The 13,776-nt window shown below is 37.8% G+C and overlaps 1 protein-coding gene across 1 annotated transcript in view; it reads right to left on the bottom strand.

Annotated features, from left to right (window-relative positions):
- PDIA5 (protein disulfide isomerase family A member 5) overlaps positions 1-13,776 on the bottom strand; it is a 280,958-nt gene that overhangs the window by 72,207 nt on the left and 194,975 nt on the right. The window contains exons 12-13 of the mRNA XM_032217106.1: positions 3,622-3,692; positions 1,860-2,023 (exon numbers count right to left, since the gene is read on the bottom strand). Coding sequence (XP_032072997.1) covers positions 1,860-2,023; positions 3,622-3,692 — 235 coding nt within the window. The remainder of the gene's footprint in view (positions 1-1,859; positions 2,024-3,621; positions 3,693-13,776) is intronic.

Below are 13,776 nucleotides of genomic sequence, written 5' to 3' on the forward strand. Positions count from 1 at the left end.
TACAAATTTTTTGAGTACAAATCCATCAAAATGAGAGTTGCTAAAACTAGCTCTCGTTATGAACAGTTCTGGTTTATCTTGATATCCTAACTGTAGTGGAATTACAATGTTGAGCTGGCAGATAATTAATTAAGAAGTGCCTCTTGCCCTGTATCAGTGGGGATGGAAAGATTCCTCTTGTTGTGATTGTGGCGCTAATATGCAAACTATTAAATATATTGTGCAAGATTGCTCACAACGAGATTTCTTTGCTTCCCTAGAAGATCTGCAAGAAGCAACACTAGTAGTGATCATCACCTGGAATTGAACATCAAGCCACTGCCATACCCCCATAGAAGTTTTACTTATAATTACGTGGACTGTGTACATATATTTATTTCTCTTCTGTCATGGTGTCATCAAACACTAAAGAAATAATAACAGGTCAAATTGCAGTGCCTAAAAAGCTATTTCAAAAGCAAACATTAACCTAATTAAGGTATAATAATGCTATCATTTTATGGAAGTGATAACCAGGAAGTTTACTGAAAAACAGATTTAGTCTTTTCTTTTATTATTCCAATATCATCTTCTTTAGGCTTCTATCTTTGTTGCAGTGGAAATGACCAGTTGAGATATGAATGTAATTTGAATACAACCGATATGTTAAAAGTCCAAAATAACAAACTTTCCATCCCATTGACAGCTCAGTTCTGGGAGCAATCCAATAACAGTTCTTTATTACCTGTTCAATCACAAACAGGCTTTCCATAGAAACCAAACCTAGCTGAACTAATTCATTCAAGGTATTACCATTGAAGTTTTATGCTCTAAGTTCTTGCATAAAGCTAGTATGATGCCAAATTAATTAAACTGGCTTTCAAGAGGCACAACTAATAAAATAGCCAAATACTATTAATTAAAAACTCATATATGAGTGTGTGTGTGTGTGTCTGTCTGTCTGTCTGTCTGTCTCTCTCTCTCTCTCTCTCTATCTATCTATCTCTATCTCTCTATGAATATATATGAACATATCTTAAAGCATGCATTCCAATTAAATGGTTAACATTTTAGCCTTACAAAATAGTTTCCGAAACACATTTTTTTGTCAATCTGACAAAAATTAATTTTTTTGAGTTTAAGAATTAATAGCTTCTTCCAAAATGGCACTTTATATTCTTATACACAGTTGTAATTCATAAATTTGTCATTTGTTTAAAAGGGTACAATTTGCTACTGATTGATTAGCAACTTTAATTATGCATAAATTCAACTAGGATGATACAACAGTACCAAATATCAACAAAAATACTACTATAAATACCGTAAATATTCCACCATAACAACGTGAGTTTGACACCCCTGCCTTAGAGGTATGGCCATTCACAAAACAGGCAACTTGCTGTTCTGGGTAACAACACTACAGACTTCTAGTATCACCTAATAAGAATACTATTCATGGATATATTGTAGTTTTTATGTTTCTTGTTCAATAGTTTCAGTTCCTTTTCTTGGCGAATCCCTCATACCTGACAAATTGCATTTTTAATGTGTCTTTTTGGGAACATATGCAGATGAAATTATTTGCTTCACACATGAATTTTCCAGGGGAGTCTGAAGCATCACAAATGCATGTTGGAGATGAGTGGTCACTCCTTCCCAGCTTATATGCAGCATCTATAGTTTACATCCAAACCACCACTAGATCAATCAAGTGAGAACTGATTTCAAATTTCAGAGCAATACACTCCGTCATCTGTGCAAGCTACAGGAATTAGAGTGGAAGAACAAGCAAGCCTATGCTATGTTCTCAGTCTTCCCAAGTAGGAACTAGGAACAACTTGATTATTTCCAAATATTTTATTGTTGAGATCACTTACTTTAACAGCCATTCCACAATTTTACTCTTCGTGCGGAGATGAGGCAAGGTGTATTTCTCTTCTCCATCCTGAAAGAACTTGACAGTTGGAAATCCTGATATGTGAAATTTTTCTGCCACAGCTTTGTTGACAGTTGCATCTACTGCTGCCAAAACACCTGGTTTCTGCAATATAAAGCAATGCCTGTAACGGTATATCCTAAGTTGTAAACAATGCACAAAAAATGGAGACTAGTTATCTACAATTGAGGGACCTAGTGTCTCAGTGGCTAAGATGCTGAGCTTGTTGATCAGAAAGGTTGGCAGTTCAGTGGTTTGAATTCCTAGTGCCACGTAATGGAGTGAGCTCCTGTTTCTTGACCCAGCTTCTGCCAACCTAACAGTTCGAAAGCATGTAAAAATGCAAGTAGAAAAATAGGGACCATCTTTGGTAGGAAGGTAACAGTGTTCTCTGTGCCTTTGACTTTTAGTCATGGCAGCCACATGACTACAGTGACGTCTTTGGACAGTGCTGGCTCCTCAGCTTTGAAACAGAGATGAGCACTGCCCTCTAGAGTCAGGAATGACTAGCACATATGTGTGAGGGGAACCTTTACTTTTACCTTTACTATTTACAATTTACAATAACTTTAGAAAGGCAATACAAATGCTTTGGAAACTTTTAACTCTGAAGAGTTTTACAAGTTTTGTTATGACAAACATGTTATCCATTCAAGGATAATCCTTTTGTAAAATGTCCAATCAATTAACCAAACATTTGTTTAATTACAGTATTTAATTTAATGCTGTAAAGGGAAGGGGGAAAAAGAGCACCAAGAAATAAACATTAAGCTGGTGAATAGCTTCACAGTTAATAGTAGTGATCAAGCCTGAAGAACTTGTGTAATGATAGGCCCTTGTGCTTTAGTTAAAGTAATTTTACAAACACACTCTTACGTAAATGCCATTGGAAGATATCTTTCCTTTTCTTTCTTTTCCTTTTCCAGAATTGCAAAATTTACAATGCACCAAAATCAATTGCTCAAGTCAAGAGAAGCTTTACAAAATAATAAAATAATCCAGTTTAACCATAATAAAAATGTAGCTAAAATACAATAAACAGCACTCAATAGGAAACAATATATCAGTAAGAAACAATGCATCATGTAAAATGTGGAATAAGCTCCATACATGCTTGGATAGGCAAATGCACAAGGGTGCTGTCTCAAATATTGAAATCCCAAAATCTATCCACTTTCTGTCTCAAGCTCTTGAACCATTGGAGAAAGAGAGGTTTAAGATAACAATGAAAAGGTATTAAGTGCCTAAGTGAAGCTCTGTTCCTACTTATGGCATGATGAATCTGCATAATTGATCTTCTAGGTACACATACATTCAAATGAAAACCTATGACAATTGCTTAAAGTGAGAAGATTCTCATTAGCATATCTGTAAATGGCAAAAATGCAAGCCAGTGTTTTCTTAATTTTTTTACATTAAACATTAAATTTGTAATTGATAGAGAAAACAAAGCAGTTTGATGCAGAATTTGAGCTTTAAAATATTATGCACAAGGTTCAATGGTGGAATATAACATGTTTTTTCTATTTGTGTTTAAATACACAATGTTCTTCCTAATAATTTGGCATCACTCATGCATTACCAATGAGATTATACTTTGCAAACCCTTGGGAAGATGAAATAATTGCAACAAGAACATTTTTATTATTTCAGTTACTTATTATGGATCATTTGAAAATGGAAAGAAAAGGAAATTAGCTTACATCACTGTCTGCATGGAGCATCTCTGCGGCTTTCTCATATTCCGGCTTCATTTTCTTACAATGTCCACACCCTGACAAAGAAAAGTTTAGAAGGTTGGGATGGGGTTTAAAAGCAAAAAGTATTGGCCTGCTACATTTCACCAACATCAGAGTTTTCAAAGAAAGCTGCTTGCTCATCTATGGGGTTAAAAAATTTCATCGTATTTTAAGAAATGGGCCAGTTCCTGTGTAAACATACTATATCATGGATTTGTTTTATTTGTCCTCGATATTGGAACATTTAGAATAATATGATGCCACATAGAAGTTTTTCTATTTAACTGGAAGGCATGCGCTTTGCTTAAAAATGAAATTTACCATGTCCCTCTGAGAATGGATATCCGACTAGTAGCACCATAATTCTCCAATTTGCAAGTATCTGAAAATTGTATTTCAAATAAAGGCAGATAATAAAATACTGTAATGTTATTTATTTCTATTATTGGTTGAAAATTGGTAATGGACTTTTTCATTCTGTCTATATGGCATTCTCTTCATAATAGTTCATATCATTTGAAGATAGGAAAGTACAAGTTAAAACAAAAAGAATACTATTCTTAGGACAAATCATGGCTGTCATGAAATTTAGAATAGGAGTTCCTAGTTGAAGCTATTAAACTATACCTTAAACTAGGTTTGAGAGTTAGAACTCAAGGACAGATGCAAGAGCAGGCATCCTAAGATACATCTTTACATTAGAGAGTTTATTCCTTTGACATTCACTTGGATGCACATGAAATGGCTACCTTTCAGCCCAAGGAACTGTATATCAGTGTTGTGATTCACTGAAAAGTAGGTGGTTGTTTGTACTCTTTAGTGCTCTTTCTTTTTTACACACTCTTTCTTAGCTCCCATTAACTTCTTTGTCCTATCAGGATAAATTCACTACACAAGGATTTCCTCTCACTTCATAAATAAATATTCCACAGCATTTTTTATCCTAATAAATTCTACAGAAAATTTTTACACACATATATTCACCTAGCAGATGTATTTCGAGAGCCTTACAAATATGTGAAAAGAGAGTAGAAAGGGAACTGTATTAGCCTGTCATTCTTCTCAGTTCACTTCAGTAACATCAAAAGACAAGTTGGTCTGTCTGCCTGTTTTTCAATCAACTGCATAGACAAAGTCCCATGTTTTGCCTTATCACATCCTGCTTCTTTTAAAGATTGTTTGTTTGTCTAAAACATTTATATGACCACCCATCTTGAACCAAATTCTGGGTGGTTTACAACCCCAAAATAAAAGCAATATATGTCAACACTAAAATAAAATATATATATTTTTTAAAAAGACTTGCACTGCAGCTAAATTTTCCCATGCAGCCCACAATTCTGTTTACCTCAGTATCAAATATATCAAAGTCTTTGAAATACTGTCTTTATTACTTCATAATATTGCTGACCTCACTACACATTTAATTTCCTATATCCAACCACATGTATATTTGAATTTGTGGGACTCTGACTTGACCCCATTTTAGGTTGCTTTGCAGAGCATAGTAAACAATATCTGTTTCTACATAATTGTGAATTGGTCTCTGGTTTAGGCAAATTAGGGGAAATTTATGAGGAAGATTTCTCCTACAAATGCACATTCTGTATTTTTAAAAGAAATTGTTTTAATATAACATTTGGTTTGAAAAAGACATTTGAAATGGGTAATTATTTTGTAGATTTGTAGTTGATGATTCTTGTCTGGAGACTAATAGTTGCCAGAAAACATTTGTCCTATGTTACTTTGTGAAATGAGGTAATGCTCCAAGCAGTTGATTTGAGAAAGTATTCCTGAATACTTTCTCTAAGAGGCTGATCCAGCCTTATGGAACAGCTTGCCTCCCAATGTCAAATTGGCCTCCTCTTTGCTTCCAAAAGGCAGTAAACATACTGATTTATGCAAGGGAGTGCTATACTGGGGCTGCTAACTTTCTAGTTTATACCTTTGTAAATGTTCTGTTTTATTGTAGAATTGTTCTTACTGATAGTTGATCTTGGAATTTATGTAACTATGAGCCATCCAGAGCCCTTAATTGGGAAAACATACAAATTTCAGTAAATAAATAAATTGTGCTGAATCCATCAGCTCCTTGAAATACACCTCAGATGAGGGCAGTGAAGCATGTCAGAAGATGATTAGAAAACAGGTGGAGAAAAGCTGCTCTTGAATCTGATTATATCTTAGTAATGATTTCTACAGAATATCAAGCTTATTCTATAGCAGTTAAGGAAGTGAAGAAATATTTTTACCCTCCACCACTTCAGCCCCTTAGTCCTTCTATCAGTTTTCCAAAGCAATAGACTTTTATTAAATAACCAAAAAAGAAATTTAAAACAGTCAAATGTAGAACAATGTAAAACCCTCCATATATCCTACTTTCTTTCTCCACACAATTGGACAATTTCATTTTTTTTCCAGAATAATTTTTAAATATCTCAGTTTAATAACATATTTAAAAATATTTATATGTAAATATATTCAGTACTATAATATATTTTACCTGTAAACAGGTAAAATTGCACTATATTTGACAATGTTTCTTCTGATAAAGCATCATAGATAATAGGATATGATTCTTTTAAACTACAATGTTTTGGTTCTCTAAACATTACCTCTCCATTAGCTATCTTGATCAATCATTATATGGATGAATTGTCCTTATTAGTGTCTCTTGCTCTATTTGTTTGTTTGTTTGTTTGATTGATTGATTCCCTTTATTCTCCTTTTACCAGAGTTACTCATGCTGTTTACATAGCTAAGGCTGGACCTGAGCTGGGTCTCCCCAGTCACAATTCAACACCTTATCCACCAGGGGTGGGTTCTGGCAGTCACTACTGCCAGTTTGCTCGTGGTCACGTCATGCACGTAGTGCAATAAAAATTGCTCTGCGCATGCACAGAAGCAAAAAACAAGATTGGAGAACCAGTTCAGGGGCATTTAAGACCTGGGTCGCTGCCAGTTGCAGTGACCCAGGCCGCCAAACCACTACCAGTTCAGTTGAACCGGTTCGAACCAGTAGGAACCCAACACTGCTATCCAACTGCTCTCTTCAATTGATAGAAAAGTGCAGCTATCTTTGACAGCACACATTTTATAAAATACTCTGAAATTTAATTTAATCACATAGCCAAAGGAAAAACACAACAAAAATTAGTATTTTTACATTGCAAATGATTTCCATGCTACCTGTAACAGGTCTGCACTTCATTAGACTGCACTTGTACTTCTGAAGTTTGTTAGTGGGGGAGTAAACAAGCATATTTCATTAAAGTTAGGGAAGTGTTATATCAGTATTTTCAGCTCCATTTTTCTCTTTCATCCCTTGTAACTGGAGTTATATCTCAGCATCTATCAAGATTTGAGAGAACTTGTTTCATGAAGCCAATCTTTCAAGGAAGTCATTTTTCAAATCTTTACTCTTTCCAGACACTTTGTGGATTAAAAAGAAAAAAAACCCTCATCTGTTTTTACTTGTAATTATTGTTAGGGCTTTTGAAAATGAGAATATGTTCACGTGTGTCACCATCTTTCTTGGAACCATAAGCAGGCCATCAGACAACAGAATGAAATAAGCATCTGTTTCATAATTTTAGGGAACACATGTAGCCAGCCATTACTCTAGTGTTTGTATGTCAGAGCAGACAAAAGAACAAAGCAAAGCAGAACAGATTGCACCATCAAGTACTCACCAGATTTATTTATTCATTTATTTATTACATTTGCAAACTGCCTGCTTCTGTTTCAATTCTGGATGCTATACAATATGAAACAACAATAATAAAATGATGCAGAAACCATATGAAACAAACAATTGGAAGAGGAGTATAATTACTGCCAAAACAAATATCCTTCATGGGGTCCACCAATGACACTACTCTAAGGTATTGGGGGGAGCCAGGTTTTATTTATTTATATTTATTTAATTATCAAATTTAGACAAGTGATTCTGGGTGGTGTGCAGATTTAAGGGCTCATTTAAATAGGGCTAGTATGAGGGCCATATGATTTGCTTTGAGATTTACAGTTCCATCATTCTACCTACTTTGTATTATTCTATTAACAGCCTAGGAGAGAAAACACAACACACACACACACACACACTGTTCTGGCTAGACATGATCAGATCATGAAATGTAAGAGCTTTTCTTTTCTTTTTCAATTTAGATGGTATAAACAAAAGTGGCCCTGGTGATAAAATGTAATAAATAAATATGAACTAGATCAGTGGTGATTAATCTTTTTGGTGCTGAGTGCCCAAAGCTGTCGCACACACGAATGCACCTGCATGTGCCCCAATCCCCAAAACGCAATGGGAGCGTCCTCCATGCATGCACCACGCCCCTGCGCATGCACATGCATTCCCTGTACATGCACCCTCCTCTGCATGTGCCCCATTCCCCATTTTGGTTTCCAGGTTGGTGCAGGAGGCTTTTCAGGTCTAAAACAGAGTGCGGGGGGGCCTCATGATCTCCGCAGTTTCTCCCTAGTGCATCAAGGCTTTCTCCTCCATTTCTGCCACCCATGCCTTCACCAATCTCCATAGTTTCTCCCCAGTGCACCCAGGCTTTCTCCTCCACTCCCCGCCATGGAGAGGCACCTGCAGCGGGTGGAACCTGAGGAAATCAGGGAAGGCACGGGCGGCAGGAATGCAGGCGAAAGCTAGGGTGCACTAGGGAAAGAAAGGTAGGGCGCACTGGGGGGAAACTGCAGAGATCAGGGTAGGCCCCACCCCCATGCATGTGCGACAGAGACCCGAAGACCAGCTGGCCATCGAGAAGCGTGCGTGCATACGTAATGGAGCTGAGCTGGGGTGATGGCTGGCGTCCCTGCAGAGGACTCTGCGTACCACCTGTGGCATGCGTGCCATAGGTTTGCCATCACAGAACTAGATTATTTTCATTAATTGTTTTCTTCCCATTGCAATAGTGGACAGGGGGAAAAACAACTTTGAAACATAGCTGTTCTGTATTTGGATACTTTGTGCATATTTCCTAGAATCTTTCATTCCTTTATTACTGCATATTAATTTAATTCCCAGAGCAACACCAATGCAATCCAATCCACCTTTCTTTGCTAGTTTATTCTCATTAAGGGTTTTGTTCTGTCAAATATGCTAGGAGGATTTAACAGTTAACTATACAAGACAAATCTCAGAGCTGCCAACTGCTGCATTATGACTCCCTAAACAGTTTTAGATTCCTTGCTGCTAAACTCCTTTTGGTTTTCAAAGAAAACTCTCCAAGAGCATGTTAAACCCAAATCTTTCCAAGAAACTTGAATAAGCAGAGAGGCTTACAGCTTGACTGTAATTTTTTTTTTTCTGTGAATGATACGCATTTTTCAGAGAGATTTCCTTTTGCATTGAAGTGAGAATTGACATAGATTGAAGACTGGACACTTAATGAATGTGGTGTTCCTCACAAAAATGGTCAGAATTTTTGGTTTGGTTAGATGGGGTGCCTTGACTTATGACCAGCATGACTTTTGACAAAAACTCCTGGCTTCGTTATAATCATAAGTTGAACTCTATCTGTAGCAGCAAGGCATGGGAATGATAGAGGCTCAAAGGGGAACATGGAAATGGGACTTCCACTGTGAGTTATGGTAGACTGAAGACATCTCTGCAAATGAGCAGAGATGATGACCATGGTGTAGAATGAAAGAGTGGCAAGAAGACTCGTCCTCTGAAGCTTTCTAGAGGAGAGAATGGGAGAACACACAGGAGTGCTCTGGATGGCAGCTCCTCATGAGACCACCATAAAACGGCAATCTCCCAAGGGTTTGAGCACCAGAGGCTGAAGCAGATGATATCTTTGTTTTCAGCAGCAGTGGAGCCATTAATAAGGACACCAAGCCAGTTGAACTTATTTTCTTATCACATTTGAAGCTTCCTAATGTAACCATTTTATGAATGTTAGAGGCCTTAAAAATAGACAGTTTAATTTGACACCTGGTGGGTTTTACTTTCTTTAGATTTAAGAAATTTAAACAGAGGCTTAAAATTTTAAAATAATATACAATTGGCAAAAAACAAAAAAGGGGGAGGGGGAAGGCGTGACTTAGGAGAGTTTGAAGCAGATTGGGAGAACCTGGAGTTTGGAATAATGGGTGGTTGTCTTTCGCTGTAAGGTCTGAAAACAAGACTATCATTAAAATATGATTGTAAGAAATGACTGAAATAAACTAAACCCATATTAGGAACTTAGTCTTAATGAAGTTGGTAAATGGACACTAGAGGGAACTAAAAGATCAGGTAGAAAAGAGTTGAAGTAGCTAAACTGGTTACAATATTACCTTAAAGAATGTTTTGGTAATTGGATTGAGATATTAATAGCAAAGTACAGATTTCAATGAATACATTTTAAAAGATGAGAATTTTTAAAAAAATACATTTTCTCTAACAGACAACAACATTGAGATCACCAAAATGGGAATACAAAAGATAAACCAAAGAAAGGATCTGGAAATGGAACGGTTGAAAACAAGAGAGCATGGATGATGGCTCCTTATGAGATCTGAAAAGTAGACATGTGAAAGATTTGAAGATTCCTCTTGAACGCCAAAGACTGATGAATGATTAAATCCTGATTACATTAGAATGATTTAAAGATCAATATTGTGAAGAACAAAAAGAAGGAATATATAGTTGGACTCTTTAATCAGGGCTAAGTTATTTGTTTGATATTTCTGGCAACTCTTAATATACTACTTGCTGAACCAGGACTGAAAAGGGGATAATTTCTGGCTTGCGTATTGATAAAAGTTTAGGCAATGGGGAGAAGATAGTTTAGTTTAGTTCATCTTAGCTTTTACTAGGCTGAAACACTTCAACAAAATTGTAGTTTTGAAAAAGCAAAATGGAAACCAGGACTAAACTGAGAAAAAGGAAAGGAGAAGAAATGTAAGTATAGACAGCTCTAGAAATTCATTTACAACTGACATATTTAGATGGGGAAATGCTGACAAGGTATGTGTTGCTGTTAAAACACAGCTCACTGCTGCTTAAATTGAGAAAAAAAGAAATGCCGGTATTGTATAAACGAGGCATCAAAGATAATGAATCAAAGAATCCTCTAAGGATTAAATTGGATTGAGATGGATGGCTATAGAAATTGAAATAAATAAATAAATTCAGCATTAAAACCATCTGCAAGTAACGTTGCTATTAAAATATGAAACAATAACAATCACTTGTATATAGAAATCCTGGATTAGATTAGTTTGGGCACAAGGCATGAGCATCTGATTAAATAGATCCCTCAAAATTCAAGCATTAGTTCATGTACCTCTATTGAGTAACATACAGAAAAATATTTTGCCTATTCAAGCATTCTATACGTTTTCTAAATAAAATTAAATTCTGAAAAACTCGTCTGATCACAACAGCACTATTTATGGGAATGCATATATTAGGTTGTATGAATTATTGTTCACATATTGTTTTCAGTGTTGTTTGTCACCCAGAGTTGCTGTGGAGGTGTGCAGTGTTATAAATTTGAGAAGTAAATAAAATAAAATAAAATACTTCAGGGGAAAAGGTTGAGAAGGTGGTGGCCTTCCAGCTTCAGCGTACCTTGGAGGAAGCTAACTACCTTGACCCCTTCCAGTCCAGCTTCAGGCCCGGTTACAGCACAGAAACTGCTTTGGTCGCATTGACCGATGATCTCTGGAGAGCCAGAGATGGACGCCATGCGTCCATCCTGGTTCTCCTTGACCTCTCAGCGGCTTTCGATACCATCGACCATGGTAAGTTGAGCCAAGGTGGCGCAGTGGTTAAAAGCAGCACTGCAGGCTACTGCTAGATCAGCAGGTCAGCGGTTCAAATCTCACCGGCTCAGGGTTGACTCAGCCTTCCATCCTTCCGAGGTGGGTAAAATGAGGACCCAGATTGTTGGGGGCAATATGCTGACTCTCTGTAAACCGCTTAGAGAGGCCTGAAAGGCCTATGAAGCGGTATATAAGTCTACTGCTAAGTATCCTTCTGCGACGACTGCGGGAGGTGGGGGTGGGCGGCACTGTTTTGCAGTGGTTCTCCTCCTACCTCTCGGACAGGTCGCAGTCGGTGTTGGTAGGGGGGCAGAGATCGTCCCTGAGGCCCCTAACTTATGGGGTGCCGCAGGGTTCGGTCTTATCCCCCCTACTATTTAACATATACATGAAACCGCTGGGCGAGATCATTCGGAGGCACGGGATAAAATACCACCAATACGCGGACGATACACAGTTGTATCTGTCTGCCCCGTGCCAACTCAATGAAGCGGTGGACGTGATGAACCGGGGTCTTGAGGCTGTTAAAGACTGGATGAGAGCTAACAAACTGGTACTCAACCCGGACAAGACCGAGTGGCTGTTGTGTTTTCCTCCCAACAATTCGGCCGACGTTCCATCAATCAGGCTGGGGGGTCAAAATTTATACCCCTCAGACAGGGTCCGCAACTTGGGAGTCCTCCTGGACCCACAGCTGAGTTTCGACCATCACTTGTCAGCTGTGACCAGGGGGGCATTTGCCCAGGTTCGCCTGGTGCGCCAGTTGCGGCCCTACCTGAACCGGGAGGCCCTCACAACAGTCACTCGAGCCCTTGTGATCTCTAGGCTGGAATACTGCAATGTGCTCTACATGGGGCTGCCCTTGAAGAGCATCCGGCGACTTCAGCTAGTCCAGAACGCAGCCGCGCAAGTGATTGTGGGCGCACCACGGTTCGCCCACATAACACCGATCCTCCGTGAGCTGCGCTGGCTACCTGTTGATCTCCGGGTGCACTTCAAGGTCCTACTTACCATTCACAAAGCGCTCCATGGTAGTGGATCTGGCTATTTGAGAGACCGCCTTCTGCCAATTACCTCCCTCCGTCCCATCAGATCGCATAGAGTAGGCCTCCTCCGAATTCCATCTGCCAGTCAGTGCCGACTGGCGACTACGCGGAGGAGAGCCTTCTCAGTTGCAGCTCCAACGCTATGGAACAATCTCCCCGTGGAGATCCGCACCCTCACCACCGTCCAGGCCTTCCGCACAGCCCTCAAGATCTGGCTATCCCGTCAGGCCTGGGGATAAGACTTTACTCTCGCCCCTCCCGAATGTTGAATGAATGTTGTGTTTTTACTGCTAATTATTTTTACTCACATTTTCTTTTTGTGTTTTGTCCTGCACTCCCCTCCCCTATTATTGTAAGCCGCCCTGAGTCCCCTCAGGGAAAAGGGCGGCCTATAAATGTTTAATAAAACTCAAAAAAACTAAAACATCATTTCAGCTAAATCATTGATAGGAGGGACGGTAAACAGGCTTAATCAGATTATTCATATTTTCTGAATATGTTTAAATTGGGAACAGGAACAGCTATACAAAACCAACAATGTACAACTTATGAGATTTGCAGCAAACCCTGTGACAAATTAGTTGCCGTACAAGTGCAGATCCTTATAAAGGTATTATTGTTGACCGATACTTATTTTATAGCCTGTCATAAACACCAATAAATTCTTATGACCCTATTTCACTGCATTGTTGAAGACATTTAAGGTATCATAATCTAATGCTAGGAAAATAAATCAAAATATTCAATATTAAATTGTTATTGTATTATCATACTACTTAATTTACCAAATTCCGTGGATTACAAGGCATTGATTTTCATTATTACTTTTAAAATATTTTTTTTACTGCTTTTCTTGGTTCAGAAAAATGGAATAATTTTGCTATCTTTTTTTACTGGTACTGCAAGGGGTCATTTAATCTGAAAGCACTCTGATCAACTTTTATAGTATTGTTTCTCTTCTTTGATACCAATTTTTAGCACATTATCAAGTGCTATTTTTAGACATTATTCCCAACTAGCTAGCATTTTCTTCCCAATTTTAATGTTTTCAATTTGGTCTCAAGATTGCAAATTGAAATAAAATCTTTCATTTCACACATCACCCTTTTCTATTTGAGTTTATTTACAAAAGTTTTATAAGGCTGATGGTTTTGCTGATGCATTTGTTTCTATGTCAAAAACACTTCCTAACTTTCTGGTCTTCTGCTATGCTCACTATATTCTGTTATATAATTATATTTAAAATATAATTTTGCTCCATAATAATGAATAGCTGGGAGAAAGGGTCAAAAAATTTTCATAC

The sequence above is a fragment of the Thamnophis elegans genome, chromosome 1 (genome assembly GCF_009769535.1).
Source record: "Thamnophis elegans isolate rThaEle1 chromosome 1, rThaEle1.pri, whole genome shotgun sequence".
NCBI classification, from domain to species: Eukaryota; Metazoa; Chordata; class Lepidosauria; order Squamata; family Colubridae; genus Thamnophis; species Thamnophis elegans.